Source organism: Camelus bactrianus, chromosome 23, assembly GCF_048773025.1.
Source record: "Camelus bactrianus isolate YW-2024 breed Bactrian camel chromosome 23, ASM4877302v1, whole genome shotgun sequence".
Taxonomy (NCBI): Eukaryota; Metazoa; Chordata; class Mammalia; order Artiodactyla; family Camelidae; genus Camelus; species Camelus bactrianus.
In genome coordinates this window covers 31414903-31437283 of record NC_133561.1, presented here as the reverse complement: position 1 = coordinate 31437283, position 22381 = coordinate 31414903, and the positions used below count along the sequence as shown (strand labels likewise).

General features: G+C 43.4%; 1 protein-coding gene across 5 annotated transcripts in view; it reads right to left on the bottom strand.

The window, feature by feature from the left end:
* Window positions 1–251: 251 nt before the first annotated feature.
* The window catches only part of DSTYK (dual serine/threonine and tyrosine protein kinase), a 48133-nt gene continuing 26003 nt past the window's right edge, over window positions 252–22381 (bottom strand). For 2 of the 5 annotated variants that reach the window (XM_074351978.1, XM_074351980.1), the window contains 11 exons: window positions 16210–16879; window positions 12297–12529; window positions 11806–11889; window positions 10977–11153; window positions 10256–10385; window positions 9745–9901; window positions 8991–9123; window positions 7239–7352; window positions 5718–5832; window positions 3583–3717; window positions 252–3006 (listed from right to left, as the gene is read on the bottom strand). In XM_074351978.1, coding sequence (XP_074208079.1) covers window positions 2819–3006; window positions 3583–3717; window positions 5718–5832; window positions 7239–7352; window positions 8991–9123; window positions 9745–9901; window positions 10256–10385; window positions 10977–11153; window positions 11806–11889; window positions 12297–12529; window positions 16210–16879 — 2136 coding nt within the window. In that variant the 3' untranslated portion in view covers window positions 252–2818. Of the gene's footprint in view, window positions 3007–3582; window positions 3718–5717; window positions 5833–5921; window positions 7353–8990; window positions 9124–9744; window positions 9902–10255; window positions 10386–10976; window positions 11154–11805; window positions 11890–12296; window positions 12530–16209; window positions 16880–22381 lie in introns of those variants that run through there. The other 3 variants (XM_074351979.1, XR_012501896.1, XR_012501895.1) reach the window with 3 other exon arrangements.

The window sequence follows — 22381 nt, the reverse complement described above, 5'->3', positions numbered from 1 at the left end:
AATTGCTATCACTCCACTTGGCCTCCCTCTTCTCCGCTGTCCTGCCTCCCACTCCCTGGCCCCGCCCTCTGGTTGGGGTAATGCCAAGTACCCAGGGACCAAGAGTGACCCGTGGGCAGAGGAACGTGCTCCATCCATCTCTAAGACAAAGTGAAAGACATCTGACTGCAGGGGTCCCAGTGGAAATGGAATGGAACGGGGAGCGTCCTGCAGACACAGTGGGGTGAGGGAAAACAAAAGCCAAACAGATGTAAACCTAAAACGTTAATGTGGTCTTTATTATACAGCACATCTGGCATTTGTGCATCCCAGCAAGTGTACACAATACTCTATAAAACCAAACCCAGCCACTCAAAATTACACTAAATGAAGGCTTAACCCACAGTTGTGTGTCTTAAAAATACACACAAATAACACTGTCCTGCTGTAACAATATCACGGAAAGAGACAGCGCAGGAAGGAAGGGTAAGAACTGACGTTTGTGCCAAAGCAATTTTCTCTTGTTATTGCACTTTTATTCTACACACTTAGTATGTTACACTTTTATTTAACACTGTAATAATAAACGTTAGTCCTTTAAAACAAACAAAAATGTTACATAAAGACAAAAGACACCAAGCTGTCCAGACCAATTTCCTTTTCAGCCCTCTGAGAAAGGTGCCCCCCCGACTATCAGGTGTTTACACAGGGTCTCTGCCATCAGCTCAAATGGACTGGATGTTAACAAAGCAGATGAAGTTAAAACTAAAACCCTTTTAAGAACAGTAGTGCTACTTAAAAACCCCCAAGGGAATCTGCAATACAGGTTTCTCTAGGTTACTTCCTCCTAACCCACTTTAACAGAATACTAGCCCTAACCCACGCCACTCCCATATTTAGAAGGATAAACCCTCTTTTTTTCTTTTAAAGAAAAAGTGGGTTATTTGATCCAGCAAATCCAAAAATCAAGCTTTGAAAACTCAAAGAAAGCAACTACTCTTTTTGGCAGTGGACTCTTCGAGGGCCATTCATCCCTCTCTGCTGCATCGTGGACTTCGGAGGTTCCCTGATTAGTCAGATGGAATACCACACAGGCCTTCTCTCCAAAGCAAGGCGAGAGGGAGTCACCAAAGTGCCATTTTAATCACCAACCCCCCATGGCTTCTCAGTGCTAAAGAATAAGCCACAAAATAAAGTGTCGTTCAGTGCAGTTATCACTTTGCAGCCCTGCCACCCCAAACCACTCATCCGATCAGGAAAAACCTTTGCCAACCCCTCTTGGGCAGCTCGCGCAAAAATGCAAAACAATGCACTGGAGAGCTGACAGGTCCCAGCTGAGGGTTCTTCCAGTCCCTCGTTTCTATCCGTGGTAGTAACGGATCCTTCCCTTCACTCTTTCCTTGAATTTTAGTGTTAAAAATTAGGAGAAGTTGCTGCCGAGGCTCTGTCCCCTTGAAACTGATGGAGTCACAAGTGACTCTCTTTGGTCTGGGAAGAACCAGCACAGTCCTCCTTCTCAGAGAAGTGAAAGACTTGCTCAATCAATGAGTCACTCTCTGCCGAGGATCCAGGGGACCAGGGTGTGCCTGCGGAAACCTCACCCCAGCGAGCATCCCTCAGCCCACCCAAGCTGTCCTTGCCTCACCACTGGCTCCCCAGGCACAATGTCAGCTACTCTGGGGCCCCGGGCTCCGCCATGTTTTCTGATTGCTCTGCAGGAAGGTCCCTCACTCGGTTCTGAAGCAATGTAAATGACCAGACTTCAAGCGCATTAAAAATGGCCAGGTGATCATTTTCAGGCTGGGGTAAATTGCCCTAACTAAGTGGATAAGAAGGATAGAACACAGGAAGGCTAATTCTTTCATCCCATCCTTCCTTCCCCAGCCACAATCTCACCTCACCACTTGGGAGCATATACAACCAAAGCTAGGAGGTAAAATCTTCAGGACTTTGGTCTTGCTGAGCCCTCTACAGCCCAAGTGCCGCCAGACTTCGAATATCTAGTGTCTTCCCGAGTAATATACAATACAGTACATTTCTGGCATCCCATCACTTAAATAACGGGTGCCAAGGAACAAAGAACCCAAAATTAGCAGACAATGTTACAAAACAAAAGCAAAGTGTACATATGTTATACGTATGTATTCCTGTACTCAGCCCGCTGAGTGTTTAAATAACACTTCCAAATACCGACACATGGACTTTGGCTGGCCCGGAGACTTTCAGGAATATTTTGCACCTTTTCTCAGAATACTTTGTTTTTTAATGAACTATAACACAACTAGACATCTCCTTTACTAAGTACTAGCCCCTCCCTTGCTCTCTCTCCCTGCTCAGACAAAAAATGTGGGGAATCTGCCAGAAAACTGGTGTCTGAGAGCAGACTAAGCTACAGGGGATAAACTGGAAAGGGACTCTGGCTGGAGAAAAACCTGACCTCCTCTGTGTAAATGGGAGTAAGAACTAAGACTTCCGAAGAATGTCAGGAATGTGGTCTCCACAATGGGAGCACTGAGTCCTGATTACAGCTAGAGTTAAAAGACAGTCTGGAAAAGGGAACTATGTAAGACCTTTCTTGAGATTTTATACAGAACAGATTTATACTGAGTTTTTGGCTAAAGGAGTAGCTTGGGGCAGGAGTGAACTGCTGAATACGCTCAGATGGCCACCCAAATCTTCACTCTCCAGGAGTCATCTCTGTCTGGGAGGGTCTCAAGTTGCCCAGCAAGCATCAATCCCCTCGGGAGCTCTCCGTACGGAATAAATGTCAAACTCTTCCCATAGCCAAAAGGTGAGGGGAAGGAAAGAAATAGAGAGCGAAAGAGACAAGTCTTTGCTTTCAAGTAGAATCGTCCAGTCCTCTGTTAGGCCTCTCAGAATGGGACTTGCAGAGCCGGTCCATGATGCCCTGGAGCATGGGCTGGACAATGCCCAGGAGGGGTCTCTGAGAGGGGTCACCATCCCAGCAGGCTTCCATCAACTGCCAGCACTCCTCGTCAAACACAGGAAGGCGTTCTGGACGGGCCCCTAGAGAAAGGAGCACAGGAATAAGACCAGAGGCAGCGAGATGGGGACCAAGCCGAGAAAGCAGCATGATGGGCTCAGCTCATTGCCCAGCTGGGGCTCCGGGTGCTTAAGAACGCAGTGAGCTCTGACTCCCACTGCAAACACCTAGGTCAGAACCTAACAGTGACAGTGATGAAAAACTGTAACATGCTGGCAAAGGAAGTTGAAGAATTACGAGATTTTAAAGAAAACAGCCTTTCAAGAATTCAGTACCATGCTGCCTGGAAACCAAGGTTTGACTTAACTGTCTTTTCTGAGGGAGGAGGGTACAGCTCAGTGGCAGAGTGCATGCCTAGCGTGTGTGAGGTCCTGGGTTCCATCCCCAGTGCCTCCATTTAAAAATAAGCTAATTAATCAATAAACCTAATTACCTCTCCCCCCCAAAATGTCTTTTCTGGATTCCATGATGGTTTAAATGTGTATGTGGTCCTGCTGTGGAGGGGCCAGAGAGGGTGACAGGAGGCCCCCGCCGCAGTGCCCGGTCCCGGTCTGCTCTCGCCAGGGGAGTTTGGGACAGACAGGGCTGGTGGCTCTTACCTCTCCGCACGTTGTTCCAGAGATGGTCTTTGCTGGCACACCGCTCAAATGCCTCGGGGAGCCTGACAGAACCTGAGCAGATATACCAGAAGAGAATGCCGAACGCGTAGACATCCACAGAATTATCATACTTCCCTACAGCAAGAAAGGGGAACAAGCGGTGAGGGAGCGCGGGAAGCGGCGGCACCTGCCGAGGTCTTTACATATTCTGTTCTACAGCTTTTAACATCCGTTCTCTCTTACAACAACCCTGTGAGGCCGGACACGTTTATAGTGCCCATTTTATGATATAAAAAAACTACCATACTGGGAGGTCAAAGCTAGAGATCAAGAGAGCCAAGACTAGAACTTGACAAAGGAGAAAGAACATAGGCCTTTTATTTCAGTAGGACAGTCAAAAAGATTAATCCTGAAAGGTCATGTTAGGGAAACACAAACAGGTAGATAGGTTGGAACCAGAATCTAAAGAGTTTCAAAGTCAAAGTCAGACAGAAGAGTCTGGCTTCGGTGGGCAGCAGGAGTCATTTATGCTTTAGAGCAGGAGGTAACATGAAGAAAATATTTTAGGAAGATGATTTTTACAGCAGTAGGCCGAACTGCAGTAGAAACAATCAAAGGAATTTAAATATGAAGGAGCCAAGATAAAATAATAGAAGTGGAAATACAAATTTTTTTTAAAGTAAAGCAAGGAAAGAACAATGCTGACTGTCTGCTTCTTTCCAGCGTGCACAGGACCCCAGCTGTCCAGCTACCTCCTAACACGTACATGCGTCACTCAGTGAAGGGCTGGGGGAAGACTTGGGCCCAAGGCTGATGACAGAAATCCAAACACCTTGCTAATTTTAATTCTTACCGATACTAACAACTGACCTGCAATTACCCTTCCGTCTTGTCTGGCAATGACACAACCGTCCTCAACTATTCAGATTCATTTTAGCCGTTCTTTTTCTGTTCATTTACCCATATCAAGTTAATAATAAAATCTTGCCCACTCCTCTTCTGAACTGACCTTAAATCTGTAACTGTTTCGTTCTGTTTTGTTTTCAGCACTAGTACCAACCTAATTCTGGAGACAACCACCACTGGTCTCCCTACCTTGGTTCCTGCCAGTCACATCCCCCTTACCTACTGCTGTTAAACATTTCCACAAACATCTTCCATAAACATTTCTTTTCATCCCTCACTTGCTCAGAAGCCCAGTACAGCTCCTCACTTCTTCCACATCAAGCCTTCACTCCGCTGCATGAATTTCAAGCTGAAATATAGTTAATGTCCAACTTGTTTGTTCTTTCCCCCCAAATGGATTTCTTTCCTGTCATGCTTATTTCTGTTCGGCAACTCTCCTCACATTTCCCCTTCTCCAGCCTCCAGAATTTTCTTTTTCATACCATGGTTGGACTTGACAGACAGGAAGACCTAGACTCCAATCCCAGCCTTACGGCTTCTAACTCAGCGTTCTGGGGTGGGTTTCTGCACCAGTCGGCCTCGCCTTGACTTTATCCATGACATGCACGTAACATTGCGTCAGCATCGCCATGGAATTGTTGTGAGGATGAAACGGAACAAAATATATGAAATAACATACCCACACTGCCTAGCTCAAAGAATGTACTGAGTTCCCTTCCCATTTACCAAATTCTCCAGATCTGACTCAATTTCTATCCAAAACCTCACCTCTACCACAAAACCATCAAACGTCTCTCCTCTGAACACCAGCATCACATTGTGTAGCACTTAATCACATGCTGTCGTATGCTGCTTCCTACTTATTTTACCCGTCTTCATAGATCTCTGTCAACTGTAAGTTCTTTATTGATAGGGGGTGACTCTTATTATTTGAGAGTTATTCAATCAATACGTTAGGATTAAATAGCTGGTTGATTATGGCAATTATGGGACTAACAGCCCAGAGAGAATCCAAAAGAACAGTTGGTGACCCGGATTTACACGTTTCTTTCTCGCCCCTTTACCTCTTCACTTTTCCCCCTACTCATCTTAGGCTCCCCCAGTTCTGGTTTCTCCCTCACTGGTGTCAGACCTTTCAGCAGTACTTGTGGACACTACTCAGCCCAAGGGGCAGCACTCAGGGTTAAAATATGGAGCCCTGCCAAACCCACGCCCGCCCTCCAGCTTACCTGTGAAAAGTTCAGGGGCCATGTGGATTGGTGTCCCCACAATGCTGCCTGACATCATGGCCTCTGGCTTGCAGAATCCTAAGTCAGTGATCTTGGCACGGTTCTGCTTGTCCAACTGCCAACAAAGCAGGGCGAGAGTCACCGTGTGCCTGGTCCTGCACGTGGCGCTCAGTTGCATACCCAAGCTCAGAAGTAGGCATCTACCTCAAAGTGGTACTTCCACCTCCAGCCTCCCTGGCTCCAGGTTCACTCCCATCACTGTCTTCTCCCCAGACTGTAAGCAGCCTGATGGCAAGGACTGCCTTCTCCATCTCTGTGTCCCCAGCACTCAGCACAGTGCCTGGCACATACTGGGAGCTTAGAGAATCTTGGAAGAATGAATAAGTGAAAGACTCTCAGGAAAGTATTTCAGCTCCTGATTATTCTCCTCTGACCTCCAGACCCCAGGGCAGAAAATTACTAAAAAAGAAAGTTGAGGTCCTCTAGTCAGCTGAGGAGAGTTTCTGAATTTCCTGCAGTTTCCTTTCCTAAGGTCCAAGACAATAAATCTATGTTTCATTTGGCTATTGGCATGCCTCTTAGGTTTCAGCCTATAATTTCAGGAAAATATTTTGCTTCCCCCCAAACTGCTCTCATCTTTCTATATCACTTAAGTGTTACCAGAGACAATTCAATAATAATCCAATATATTTTCAAGAGGAGTATGCCAAAAGACTCTTACAATTTAGATAACAGGACTGATGCGTTCATGACTATCTTACCTTTTAAGGTGTATTTACCCATCTCAGTCCTCGTGCAGCATCTCTGATCAAACCCTAAGCAATAATAAGACCTGGAATACTCAAAAATATCAATGTCCCAAAAGCCAGAAAAGGTAGGACTATTCTACATTAAAAGAGGCTAAGGAAACCAGACAAAATACACTGTATGATTCTTGGACTGGAACAAGCAAACAAACAGACCATATTTGGGACAGTTAAACATATTTGGGACAACTAGAAAATATTAATGTAGACTGTATGTTAACTAATAAACACTGTATCAACTTAAAATTTCTTGAGTGTGATAATGGCATTTTAATTACATGGAAGAATGTCCTTTTCCTTAGAAGATAAAAGCTGAAGTACTTAGGAGTAAAGTTTTATCTGCACCTTTCATATAGTTCAGTAAGAAAAAAAAAAGTGTATATGCATGTGTGTGTAGATGGGGGGAGAGAGAGAGAGACTAGGCTGGGAGAGAGAATATGAATCTGGGGGAACAGTATATGGGTCTTCACTGTACTGCTCTTTTAGTTTTTCTGTAAGTTTAAGTGTTTTCACTAGTGTTGGGAGAAAAAGCCTTCAGCAACTGAAGCTGGGCCTATGATGCTACACCTCCCTAAGCTATAAGCCCAAGACCCCATCCATCTACTCTGCTGTCACCCCTTCTCCTCTTCCTCCAGTCTCTTCCTGCACACCTCCCTCCAAAGGTCACTGACACACAGAGGCAGGGAGTTATCTTGGGGGAATGGCTCTTACTCACCAGCACATTTTTCAGTTTGATATCACGATGGACAAGTCCCTGGCTGTGCAGGAAGCGGATTCCTTCCACCACATCTAGTGCTATCTGCAAGCGTGTCTCCAGGGTCAGCCCAGCCTGGGGAAGACAAAAGGGCTTACTTGTCATTAACAAGATGATAACCACTCAATCCAACTTGCTTAAACCAACAGTTCTTTCTGTGGGGGCCTGAAGGACTGGCCACACTAGGGTGCACGAGGGCAGAAAAGTGGACGAGTAAAGGGAAGAAGGAGGCAGTTAGGAGAGGGAAACTGAGGACAAGCAAGGCAAGGCAAGCTGTAAAGGCCAGATCAAGTCCCCTGGAGGCAGCACTCAGGCCTGCTGGATCACCCCAACGTGAGCAGGGAGCCACAACCCAACGCCTGAAGGCCTCAGCTCATCTCTAACCCTGAACAAACTCTGGAGCTGCCTTTGCTGCTCAAACGAAGTATTTCCAGGACTCTCAGATTTATTTCCATGGCTCTGTAGGCCTGGTTAGCCCAGGTTTGGTTTTAGGGATTCACATACCAACATTACCCATCTTACTTCTACCAAGCCTCCAATTTAGGGTCTACTGAATTCTGGAGAACGTTACCTTGCTCATCCAAAAGCACGTGAATGGTTCTCTAACCCACTTACGGAAAAGCATGGCACAGTGCTGAGCTTAACTCTTCTGAAATGAAGGGGGATAACCACTTGGAGAGTCATTTTCTTCATCGCATTGATTTCTCATGACACCTGTAAGCATTTCTAAGGATTCCTCTGTCTTACTTACTTTCATTAAAACTGGTACAAGAGGCATCTGGCAGAAGGGACCTACCAGATACTCCGAGGTTAGCTTTTCCAGCTCCAATGTATGGGAGAAAACAAAAGAAACCTTTCTATGTCCCTCGTGGTGGCTGTTTCAGACGAGGGGAGCTTAACATTCGACTGAGGACACTTCACCTTCATTCAGAATCTTTCAGTAGCCTCTCATTGTCTACAACAGAATTTGAATTCTACGGAAATTCTTAACATTCCTGGTGTTCTATAATTTGTTCCCAAAAGTTTTTTTGCACATTATCTCCCCTCTATTCCTAGCATGAACCAGCTGCTCCAACATGACTAGCGTCCTTCAAGTGCTCTGGGCTCTATGCGACTCCTCCCCCTGGTGTGGCCTCTTCTTTCCATCTGCCTAAATTTTACCCAGCAGGGGAGACTTTTCAAACTCAGATGCTACCTGTTCATGAAATATTCACTGACTACAATTCTTTTAAAAGCCTCTGGCCAATTATACTTTTTGATATCCCCTTATGGTGCTTAATACATGTTTTGCACAAAATAGTCACTAATAAATATTTGTCAACAACAAAAACTGGCTTTATTCATTGAGAGCAAAAAAGGAGAAAGAACAGGCGAGTTACAGGAAGGTCTTCTGCTCTTCTGCGAGGGCTAGACTTTTACCACTACCACACGAGGTCAAAGTGGCGAAATGCAGTTTTCTGGTGATAAACTGGGTCAAAAAACAGACTCTGAGAAATTTTTAAGGCTTTTTGGAAATACAGGTAATAAAATGTGATTACTCCAACCATGTCTGATGACAGCTAGATGCTTTAAACAGAGAAGGGAGGAGAGGCCAGAGAGGCACCTGTGGCCCTGGCTGCCGTGTTCGCCCTCCCGGCCCCGCCCACCTTCAGCGGATCCCCCTCCCGGCCCCGCCCCACCTTCAGAGGACCTCTCCCTCCCGGCCCCACCCACCTTCAGCCCAGTGTAGAGGTCGCTGTGCAGCCGCTCCATGATGAGCAGCACGGCGATGCTGGAGCCGCCTCCGTAGTTGTAGTCGATGACGGAACCGTGCAGGTCCACCAGCCGCTCATGCTTCGGCAGAGACCTGAAGAGGAGCAGAGAGGGCTGGGCTACGGCGCTTTGGCGCTAATCTCGGGCAGCACGCTGCCACGGGGGAAGAAATGCCCTGAGCCCACGCTTAGTCCAGGCCCGGAGTTAATTGCCCTCATGACAGAGAGAGGGCCAGGAGGATGGGCTCTCAACAAGGACAGAGAATGGTGGAATCTAAACGTTAACTGGACTGGGAAAGGTATAACTCAAGTGGTAGGGCCTATGTTTAGCATGCACAAGGTCCTGGGTTCAATCCAGGTACCTCCTCTAAAAATAAATAAACAAGTGAACCTAATTACCTCTCTCTCCCAAACCCCCCCCCAAATTAGAAACAAAAAATTTTTTTTAATTGGTAAGTCTTGAGGACTAAGGAAGCAAGTCAAATGGCAGGGTGGGCCTGAGAAATTAGGATGGTGGGGAAAGGGCAGGGCAAGGCAGTAAAGGCCTTGAAGAGAGCATATGTCTGGGTCAGACACTGAAATACCGGTCTACAGCATTGTGAGAGGTAGGAATGGAGAGACAAGGCATGCTATAGTTCCTGGCACAAAATTTAAACAAGGCTTCTAGCTTCTTCTCTGGATCGTTTCCCACAAAGATGAATGAGACCAGAACCGACCTCATGTAGTGAAACTCCAAAGCCAGGTCATTCCAGTGCTTCTCATCTGGAGGGACAACCGACTTCAGGGCACAAGGGAAGTGTCCCCCCCAACTGTCACACAGGTACACCACGCCATACTGGCCCCGGCCCAGCTCCTGGCCCAGTTTAGGTTTACCTGTAAGGTACAGAGACAGAGATAAGGCAGGAAGGATGGGAACCTGAGGGGCAACACCCCTAAGATTCTTGGGCGCAGGTCTGCTTAGAAGCAGGGAGTAGTAATTATACCAGCAAAAGAAATTAGGATGCTTCCTAGACCAGGAGTAACCTAACTGGTTTAATTTAAATCAACTTTGGTCATGTTATTTGAACTATATAAACAGACTTCAGGAATTCAAAAATACATCAGTGGGTGTTGAGGCAGCTTTGCACGGAAGCAGTTTTAGACGCTGGGGTTCTCCGAAGTTGGACATGAGAATGTCGGGTATCCAGAACCCTCCTCCAATTTACTGGGGGAAAAATAAGGACTCACGATGCAGTAAGACGTCCTGTAAAGAACGGCTTTCCAGTGAAAGGCGGGCCAGGCGGGGAGCGTGATCTTTCCGAACCTTCAGCCATAGATCTTCAGTTTTCTCCAAACGGCCTGAGTGGCCAGCTTCCAGCTGGGAGGGAGAAAGAAGAAAGAAATATGACCTATCAGGTCCCCAGCTTTGGCTTCCTTGCCTATTATATAGGGATAATAATATCTACCACGTGAGGATACATAACATAGCTCAGAGATCGGCACATACTGAGCTCTCCCTAAGCAATGACTTCTCCCCCTGGATGCATAATCACACCCTCCCACCCTCCCCTCTACACGTATGTACACACGCACAGACACACGGCCCAGAGGGACAAGCACATGTCACATAATTGCAAACTAGTATGGAAGCGGAAAGTCATCCCTTTCTGTCTCTTGTTCCTAAACTACTACATAAACTCACGTAAAATTCCTATCCCTTGATTTTCATTCCTCACTCAGTGAAATGGGGAAAAATTGAGTTCCCTCCATTCTCTCTAGAGCTAGAAAAATATCCACATTACAAATTTATTGAAACTTCCTGTAACTTAGTATTATCTCTTAACAGAATAGAAAGAAAATATACTGATGATTTTTTTAAATGATATAAAGAGCAGCAGACAAAACATTCCCCAGTGGATGAGGTTCTCCTCTGCTTGATCCAGCTGTATCTGCTTTCCTACATACCCACCTGCCGCAAGGAGGCTGCAAAAGCCTCATGAGAACTATTGAGCCGAGTCCGGAATTGGCTGCAAATGCTCTTGGCCAACTTGGAGGCACTGAGGCTCTCAATGGCCTCCTGGGCCACCTTCCTCTTCCACTCCAGTGTGATGGCAGGTGGGCTCACCCATGTGATGCGCTGGATGATCTGTCCGGATGAGGACAGTGAGAACATGGAAGGATGAGAGCCAGGAACCACTAGAAAGAACCAACAGCCTCCCCTCTTTGGGTTACCTCCTCACTAGGCGCAGGCTTTTAAGATAGGAGCTGAATGAAGCCCAATGCTCCTCTCCAATTCCATCTAATCAGGGCTCAGCTAAGAGAAAGGCATCAGAGAACACTGGGCCTCGTCTACATGTTCACAAACCCTCAGCACACTGCACATTCAGTGCAGGGGGTGCCTGATACATCCCTTTCTCAAGTCAGCAAATAACTACATAAGAGCCAGATCAAATTCCAGAAAAGAAACCACACTCGTGGCCTCCAGCAACAAAGCCTGGTTCCAAGAAACAACTTAGGTTAGAAAAATACGAAGAAGCCAGTGAAGTAGAGTCTTGTGGCTAAAATATCATTAAATATCATAAAATATCATTTAGACACATCACTTTTAAGAGCTAAAGGGGGCACTGTTGAAAATTATTTTGGAACAGGCATAAACCAGGGTTCTCCCAGGCAGGGAAACTAGGGCCCATGGTCACCCAACACTGACAGAAGATCCTAGGTGTCAGTTTTTGCTGGAGTGACTAAGATTCATTTGAAACAACTAGGGGCTGGAAAATGTTTCCCTAAGCAACCTCTACCTGTTTGATTTGCTCCCACAGCATCCTTGTAACTGAGGACCCTGAGTGAAATGTGACTTCAACATGATAGGCAGCATTTAAGATCTGAAAGAGAATACAGAAAAGAAAATCCATATGCCATGAGTAGAGTGGCTAGTTTTTAAAAATGCAATAAATGATATTTACTTCAAGAACACAGTCCAGTTTCAAGGTTCCCAGATCCATCCCTCGATATGTGCAGAGTCAGTGCAGGCTGATCATCTGTTTTGCAACTATTTGGGCCCCTTTACTTCATCTTCATCTTCTTGCTCATTGACTCAACTGCAATTGTACTTGTTTACAAGTACCTGCCACAGGCAGCAGTCATGAGATAGGAAAACAAAATAAAATTCAAACTGCATTGGCAAAAAGTTGAAAGAGAAATTCTCGGCTAACTTGAAGCTGGGCTTGTGGGTAGATTCTGTTTCATGTGTTATCTGTGACATGCTCTCAACCACCGACCCTTTGAGTACCTGTTTGAGATAATTACTGGTGATGTGAACTGAGACATCCTGAGACTTCTCCAGGCTCTGCAGACACCGCTCCAGGGTTCCGACGAAACTCTCGCGCAGGTAATCCACGGAGCTGATCAGCTTGTTGGCCACTGCCTGATTAAGCCGGGAGATGATGAGTTCCTGGATCTGTCGGATGCAGCATTTGATCTCTCGGGTGCCCACTGGTTCTCCATTCTCAGGAACAATGACATCTATGGAGGCAGAGCAAAAAGCTAGTAGGTTGTGAGGGGAGGGGCAGGCACACTGCAAAAAGGCATCTCCCAAGTCAGAGCCCAGGGGCTACCACTACGACGGCTGCAAAACACACGTGGCTGATAAATTGACTCAGCATGACCAGGGGCCACGCAATCCTCAACTACTTGAGGCATCTAAGAACCCTGAGAAGAAGCAACTGTGTCCAGAAGGAGCCTATTGATTTTGGCAGCCTTTATGTCACATTTATAGGAGGGGAAGAACAAAATTCACTGAGTGCAGACTATTTGAAAGGCACTACAGTATGCATTTTATATATGTAATCTAATTTAATACTAACAATAACTTTGTCAGGTGGGTATTAGTGGTTATATTTTATATGTCAGGAAAAAGGCTCAAAGAGAGAATAAAGTGGGCACCTGGAGAGGATGGTACAGGAAGGAAGTAATATAGCTAGCACCTGAACCCAGAGCTCAGGGATTCCAGAACCTCTGATCTTTGTATTTGAACCTCTGATCTTTGAATATTTCATACTTCCTAGCATATTACTGAGAAAAACCCAAGAGTCAAGAATTCAATTCTAAATCAATTACTAGATAAATAGAAACCGTAAATGGATTGTTGTCCCCACTATGTTATTACTTCTCAGGATTTTGCAAACCAGAGGACAGAAGAATTTAAGAGAAGATAAATTACCTGCAAAAACTCCACCCCTAAAAAGGCACTCTTATGAAAACAGATTAAAACAAAATTTCTTCTGTATAGCACAGGGAACCATATTCAATATCTTATAATAACCTTTCATGAAAAAGAATATGAAAACAAATATATGTATATATATGCATGACAAGGACATTGTGCTGTACACCAGAAATTGACACATTGTAACTGACTGTATGTCAATTTTTTTTAAAGCATGTTTAAACTTAGAAAGAGGCACTAGTGGTGGAAATTTAAATTGGTGCTATCTATCAAACATGTAAACTAATCAAATGACAAACAAAAAATATCAACATACCCTTTCACTTAACTATTGTTTGTGCTTCTAGGAGTTATTTTTCTAGAAATATACCCTTAGAAATCTCAAACATATGTAGAATGATGATCAATGCATTACAGTCTATAATAGCAAAAAAAAGAACTAGCCTAAATGTCCAGCAGCAGGGGAATAGTTAAATAAATTAAGGCATATCCATTAGAAGAAGACCAATTTCTCTGCACATTTACGGAAAGATCTCTAAGATATGGGTTAAGTGAAAAAGCAAGGGCAGAGGAACATACGGAGGAAAACGAGATGACTAGGGGACAGCACCTTTATATCTTTGAGTTAAATACCAAGTATGTATTATCTTTCTAAAAAATAAATATTTTCTAAAGTATGTATGTCAAGATAACCAGTACACATGTATTACCTTTATTTTAAAACAAACAAAAACCATTAATAAAAATCTGGTTCCATAGGATATGTAGTAGTTCTCTTCTAAATCCACTCATCATTACCTCAAGGATACCCAGAAAGGATCAGAACAGGTAAGAAGCAGCAAGTAAGTCTTGTCTAAGATCTAGCCAACTAGATAAGTAGATCCACAAGTCCACGATGTAGTTATTAACAGAGCCAGACATTTGATCGACTCGTGCCCAGACTCCACATCCGAGCAAACCACTGTGTCCCAGACACTGAATATAGTGTATCTGACACAGGACAGACAAGCAAATATTTCACTGACTGCTCAACCTACCTGCCCTGACAACCCTTATCATGTCCACTCTGATGCTGGCATTGATGCTGCAGTGTCTTTTATTCAGGCACTGAATTAATTAAATTAAATATTCAGAAGATTTCCTGGGATTTCCACTGCAAGTGAGCATTTCTCAGCAATTCCTCCCTATAATGGGAATTTGCCAAAGAGGCATCTTTGTTCGTCTTTAGAAAGACCTATAAGAAATCAGGCATCCTATGCTCGCTAAAGTCAAGTATATTTCCTTTGTACCTATAAATATATCATAAACATATACCATCATTCACACACTCATTCATTCTCCAAAGACGTACTATACACAGACTGTTATTTGTTACAAGGGATATGATGATGAATAAAGACCCAGATCCTATTTGCCTTCATTTCTAGGACTAAAAAAAAATAGAGAAACATAAATAACTGTGAAATACACCAGAAATTTCAGTTACAGATGAAATGCTTTGGGGGTCCCAATGTATGTGATCATTATTAGCTAAGAAACTTAAAGACGACTTCATGAAAAGTGTTATTTGTGGAGGTAGAATTTGAAAACTGACAGATAAAAGACATTTCAGGCTTAGAGCAGGGCATGGGCAAAAAAGGAAACAAAAGTATAGGAAGCACATAGAGGACAGCAAGCAGCTTAGCCCATCCAAAAAAGAAACCAGAGGAAGGTGTGCAGTGGGAAATATGACTGAGAAACTTGGAAAGAGCTAGGCTTTTGGAAGATCTTGAATACTAGGCTAAGGAATTTAAACTCAGTCTGTAGGAATACAGAGCCAATAAAGATGAATTGGAAAAAAGGAGAGAAAGTGGTCAGTGAGATCAGTCAGGTAACAATAGTTCAGTTACTCTAAAGAAGAGGGACTAGAGAAGCAAAGGTATGTATGAAATATGGAAGAAGACTCGTTAGGATGTGGCAACTGACTGGATATGGGGACAAGAGAAAGAAAACAAAGACCGGGCTGAAGTTTTGAAGCTGGTTACCAGGAGGATGGGAGCATCAGTAACTGGCAGCAGGTGAAGAAGCAGTAAAGCATGGAAATTAAGAGTACAGGCTCAGGAAGCGGACTGTCTAGATTTAAATTCTGCCTCTACTATTTAGCAGCTGTGTGACCTTGAGCAAATTACTTAACCTGTCTGAGCCTGAGTTTCCTCATCTAGAAAATGGCAAAAGCAGAAACCACTTAGGGAGGCTGTTTTAGAAAAAAGCAAAAGTGAAAAACCTGATGCTAGGTCCCATGTCAGAAATTCCGATCAAGACGTTTAGGGGTCTCAAGCATTTTCAAAACCCTCCCAGGTGATCTGGGTGCATGGCTATGACTGAGAACCTAAAGGGCAACATGCAAACCACCTCGCTTTAATTAACAGGCAGTAGAGCCAATGGTCAGTCAACAAAGTCAGCAGCATCTAAACCTCAGCCACCAAAAGACCTGACCAATCACTTGGCCCAATTTTGCTAACAGTCATTGTAAAGAACGGGAATGCCACGAAAGCTAAAACCGCTACTTTGGGAAATCCTCCTGAGCTAGGTGTCAGGAGCAGCCTGAAAAGAAAACGAGACCATGCACACAAAAAAGGACTGATAAAGAAGCACAGGCCACGTCAAAGGAACCCAGGAGAAAGCACAACTTAGTGACGTTCTTCAAGCAGCTCTTCTCCAGCTCCATCAAGGTCAAAGGGGTACAGATATAAACCAGAGACTTAAAGAGCACTCTTAGGATGAATTTACCAAAAGTTGGACTAACAGTCCTGGGAAGGGATGATGGTGGAATCTTCCAGGAGGTCTCTCAGAACAAGAGAAGGTGAGCTCCTGCTAATGTCAGGGGTAGGTGAGATTACCCTGAGGTTCCTTCAGAATTAATGTACTCAACTTCCAGCTGGAAAAGACTTAGAGGATGCTGTAGTCCCGGCTCCCCACCAGGCTCCGCAAGACCTACCTTTAAACTCCATGTTGGCAGCATCATCCAGAAGCTCCTCCTTCATGGTGTTCAGCGTCTCAACAATCATGTCCTTCATCTCCTCCTGCTTTCGGTTGGCAATATTCATCAGTGATTCGTACAACTCGTTCTCCTTTTTCCGTGTGTACTCCAGACGCTTGGGAGTAATCTGCAGGTCCCGCTGCATGTCAAAGGCCTGGTTGATAAAGATGTCGAGGCAGTGGCAGTGCACCAGGTTCAGGGCCTTGGCTGCGTCCACCAGGCGGGTCTGCAGCACCTGGTGAGAAAATGTGTTCAAGTGTCTCAGCTTCTCACTTTGCTCCACCAGCATGCTCTGAGCTTTGGTGTCCTGGCCGGGGGCCCCACAGTTACAGTGACTGCTGCTCAGATAGCCCAGGTCAATTAGCTGGCGGTGAAGTGGTGATCTTTCATTCTCCATTCTTCTGGTGGAGCAGTCGATCATCTCCGAGCCCAGCTTCGGCACTTTGAAAAAGAATATGGGAAAGGAGAAATACTTTCGGATTTCCTGAAGCTCTTGCTCATCCCTCTCAGAGAGTTCATCTTTGTGGACTGCATAGGTTATCACAGGCAAGAAATCATTCACCAAGTCACCCAGAACATCCACTGTGGGCCGGAGGCCTTGGCACGGTGCTACCACAATGTCCACTTCCTGGAAGGGGAAGGGGGTCATATCAGCACTTCAGGGTCAGAACCAATCCTTGCCTCCCCAGAGTCCCACACTGAGACCAAAATCCAGATCTATGATGGGGCAACTGAACTTTGGTATGCCCCAATCATTCGTCCACCTCCTTCCTTGGTTACCAATACGCCCTGGTGCAGCCTATGAGGCAGGTACTCATCTAGAGAGAGTGAAAAACCAAGTAAGTAGAAAGGATGGCAGTCCCTTTAGCCATTTCAGATAAAAAAGAGTATTTGGTCCCTGCCTTCCTTTGTTGTTTGGAAACTCCTACTGATTCCCTCTGATGAAGAAATAAGATAAATAATAGACGAAAAAAGAACTCAACAGACTGGGAGGGAGTCTGCCTGGAATATTCATTCCTCCCCTCGCACTCCTCTCACACCCCCATCCCCATCTTTCTAACCTGGCTAACTCCCAAGCATCCTTTAAATCTCAAAGTATATGTCATGTCATACTCTTCGGGAGTCTTTCCTATTACACCATCCCATTTTTTCCCCATTAGCTTATAAACTCTTTGAGGACGGGGACCATGTCTATCTTGTTCACTACTATAACTCCAGTGCCTAGCACAGAGTAAGTCCTTAACATTGTTCAATCAATCAGTCAATCAGTCAGTCAAGCAGTAAACTGAAGTCTAGATAAAACTTATCTGTAACTTACTTACTGTTCTATCTGTAACAAACTTACTGTTCTATTCTAAGTCTGCAGGTATCCCAAAGTCTTTGCCACCTGAGTCTTGGTAATACCTTTATGCTCATGATCACTTGGAATGACCAAGGTTTGCCTATCCAGTATTTATCTTCTGCATTATTTGGAAGGCAATGTCTTTTACATACAGAGTCGGCCATTAAGAGTTGGGGCTACCAGGAAAGCTCTTAGAGAAGGTTTGATTCTACCAGGAAGGACGCCCTTTGGCCCTGCCCTTCCTGCCTGGAGTACAGCTGTGACAGACAGAGCAGCCCTAGGGCAAACCTGAGAGGAGAAACCAGCGCTAAGGATGATGAAGCAACAAGAAATAGGGAGCTTGGGTCTCTCGTGGCAACAGCTGCCACACCAACCCTCAAATGCCTGGTTTCAGACTTCTTTTATGTGAGGGAAAAAAAATTAGCCTCTGTCTTGCTTAAGCAAGCCCTTACTTTTCTGATTGCTACATATGGTCGAACCCAATCATAACTGATATACCCAAGTTCCTAAAGTGAGGTTCAAGAATGATATCTGATTTAGAAACAACCTTCCACAGGCCTTGTTCCTAGTCAGCAGTTTCTTCCTCTTGTTCTGCTTCTTTCCTAAGGATCTTGAAGCACTTAAGGGCATATATTTCCATCCACCGCATTGTGAGGCTGCTCCTCACAATCTCTGAAATTGTCTACTTGGCCTGACATTCCAGACCCAAGGGACGACCTGGAGACCTGAACCTATATCACCATCACAGGCACACCAGCCCCGAAGTCTTCTGGGTCTGTAGACTCAAAATCAATCCTCCACAGAATTCCAGCATATTTTGCAGAGTCATCAAAGAACGCAGATCTGCTCAAGTATGTGTCCTTAAAGTTATCAGATGATGCAAATTTACTTTATTTGAAATCTAAGATAGACAATTTGCTTATTTTCTTTCAGACTAATACTCTGTTTTCATTCCTTTTTCGAGCAACAGGTATTGTTGATGAGAGATTTTTAAAAATCAAAACCTGGGACCTTTTCCTTTTTGATCTCCTTCTCCAAACAAGTAAGAAAGGGCTGGGAAATGTCAGCCCCTGTTTCTTGCACTGAGTGTGAGTGTGTGTTTGTATGTGTGTGTTGAAAGACAGAAAGAGAAAGAGATAGCTCTCCTAGTCCCTGAAAAGCACAAAGGTCTGATCTTCTTCCTCAACAAAGAACGAGTTAAGTTTTATTCTCAGGTCACACAACTCTCACTTGGCCGGCCACTTTGAACTCCCTAAAGCTAAAAGCGCTTTTAGCATCTCACTATTTGTAATCCGAGCAAACACTGTATATAAATCTATCTACTTTCTACCCAAGCCTAGGCCAAGAAGAAACCTGCTGTTTCGTCTGGGCCCGGAATTGTATGGAATGTTTTCTGATTGGAAGACTAGTCTGATACCCACCTCGCTATCCAAAACTAGCCCCCTTTCACCATGCTGAGTCACACACCAGAGTATGAATCAGTTTATGAGGCATATTCACAAAGCGAGTAAGAAAGAACTTTTAAGGTTTAGAGTAGAAAATGCAACTGCCTAAATACCAACATTCTAATCACATACAATAATTAGACTAGTAGAGATTCCCCCAAAATGAAAAGTTATAATAAGATAGAGAATTATAGGTAAAAATGGCTTTAAAAATATTTTTAAAACTTCTTCTGTCTGAAATATATACCTTTTAAAGATATAAATCAATCAAACTTATTATAGAAATTTTATGGGGAAAAAAACCTAAAAATATTCAAAACCAAAGTAAGTGTTGGTTAGAAAGTTTTCAGGAGGAATTTTATTTCCTTGTTTATTTGATAGATTTTCTTAAAATTCTAAAATAAATTCCTAGGTTTTCTTCAAAGGACTATTTTGTGTGTGCAACAGAACCATCAGCCAAAGCTGCCAAATCCATTTGTAGAACTAATATCCTCTCTAAGAGACAGCTGACTTTATTTGCTCACAGGTGCACATTCATTAAAAAAAAAAATGTATTCAGTGGATAAAGAACATGTGGTACATATATACAGTGGAATACTACTCAGCCATAAAAAAGAATGAAATTCTGCTATTTGCAACAATATGGATGGACTTGGAGGGTATTATGCTAAGTGAAATGAGACAGAGAAAGACAGATACTGTATATCACTTATATGTGTAATCTAAAAAATAAAACAAACTGGTGACTATAACAAAAAAGAAACAGACTCACAGATATAAAGAACAAACTAGTGGTTACCAGTGAAGAGAGGGGTGGGGGGAAGGATGAGATAGTGGTAGGGGATTAAGAGGTACAGACTATATTAAAATAGCACCCAAAGTAATAAAATACCTTGGAATAAATCTAACCAAGGAGGTGAAAGAATTATACACAGAAAACTATAAACCATTGATAAAGGAAATTAAAGAAGACTTTAAAAAATGGAAAGATATCCCATGCTCTTGGATTGGAAGACTCAATATTGTTAAAATGGCCACACTGCCCAAGGCAATCTACAGATTTAATGCAATCCCTATTAAATTACCTAGGACATACTTCACAGAACTAGAACAAATCATAATAAAGTTTATATGGAACCATCAAAGACCTAGAATTGCCAAAGCATTACTGAAGAGAAAGAAAGAGGCTGGAGGAATAACTCTCCCAGACTTCAGACAATACTATAGAGCTACAGTCATCAAGACAACATGGTATTGGTACAAAAACAGACATATAGACCAATGGAACAGAATAGAGAGGCCAGAAATGAACCCACAAACTTTTGGTCAACTCATCTTCGACAAATGAGCCAAGAATATACAATGGAATAAAGACAGTCTCTTCAGCAAATGGTGTTGGGAAAACTGGACAGCAGCATGTAAAGCAATGAAGCTAGAACACTCCCTTACACTATACACAAAAATAAACTCAAAATGGATCAAAGACTTAAACATAAGACAAGATACAATAAACCTCCTAGAAGAAAATATAGGCAAAACATTATCTGACATACATCTCAAAAATGTTCTCCTAGAACAGTCTACTCAAGCAATAGAAATAAAAGCAAGAATAAACAAATGGGACCTAATGAAACTTACAAGCTTCTGCACAGCAGAGGAAACCATAAGTAAAACAAAAAGACAACCTACGGAATGGGAGAAAATTTTTGCAAATGAAACTGACAAAGGCTTGATCTCCAGAATATATAAGCAGCACATACGACTTAATAAGAAACAACAAAACAACCCAATCCAAAAATGGGCAAAAGACTTAAACAAGCAATTCTCCAAGGAAGACATACAAATGATTAATAGGCACATGAAAAAATGCTCAATATCACTAATTATCAGAGAAATGCAAATCAAAACTACAATGAGGTATCACCTCACACCAGTCAGAATGGCTGTCATTCAAAAATCCACAAATGACAAATGCTGGAGAGGCTGTGGAGAAAGGGGAACCCTCCTACACTGCTGGTGGGAATGCAGTTTGGTGCAGCCACTGTGGAAAACAGGATGGAGATTCCTCAAAAGACTAGGAATAGACTTACCATATGACCCAGGAATCCCACTCCTGGGCATATATCCAGAAGGAACCCTACTTCAGGATGACACCTGCACCCCAGTGTTCATAGCAGCACTATTTACAATAGCCAAGACATGGAGACAGCCTAAATATCCATCAACGCATGACTGGATAAAGATGTGGTATATTTATACAATGAAATACTACTCTGCCATAAAAACCGACAACATAACACCATTTGCAGCAACATGGATGCTCCTGGAGAATGTCATTCTAAGTGAAGTAAGCCAGAAAGAGAAAGAAAAATACCTATGAGATCGCTCACATGTGGAATCTTAAAAAAAAAAAAAAGCATAAATACAAAACAGAAATAGACTCATAGACATAGAATACAAACTTGTGGTTGCCAAGGGAGCGGAGGGTGGGAAGGGATAGACAGGATTTCAAAATTGTAGACTAGATAAACAAGATTATACTGTTTAGCACAGGGAAATATACACAAGATCTTATGGTAGCTCACAGAGAAAAAAATGTGACAATAAATATATATATGTTCATGTAGGACTGAAGAATTGTGCTCTACACTGGAATTTGACACAACATTGTAAAATGATTATAAATCAATAAAAAATTTTAAAAAAAGAGGTATAGACTATTATGTATAAAATAAATAAGCTACAAAGATATACTGTACAACACAGGGAATATTTTTTATAATAATTATAAGTGGAATTTAACCTTTAAAAATTGTGAATCTTTATGTTGTTCACTTGTAACTTATATAAAATTGTACATCAACTATAGCTCAATTTAAAATTTTTCTCAAAAAAAAAAAGGGGGGGATTCAAGGCTTTCTAATGGTAGGTACTGCCTGATACATTGGCACCTAGAAAGAAGTTGTCCACTCCTAAATGTATCTTGTACTAAGCAAAAATGGATAGAAAACAAGTACCATGTTCTGTGTTCTCCATCCCCCAGTTAACTTGGGCAGTTGGTCTCACTGTTCTGACTATCACGACTGCTGGAAGGCAGGCAAAAAGAGCGGCTGGCTGAGACCCGGGCAGCAGTACAAGTGAGCCTGGAAGATGATATGTGATTCTGCAGTACTTACGGTGAAGGGATGACTCATGCCTGACGGGTTATAAACAAAAAGGGAAGCCAGCACTGTCTCCTGGAGACAGGGAGTGAAAAAAAATAGATTAGCACAGAGAGGATGAGCCCTTTTCTGGGCCCTGTTACAGCCACCTGAGAGGGGAGACTGACCTCGGACTGTCTCAT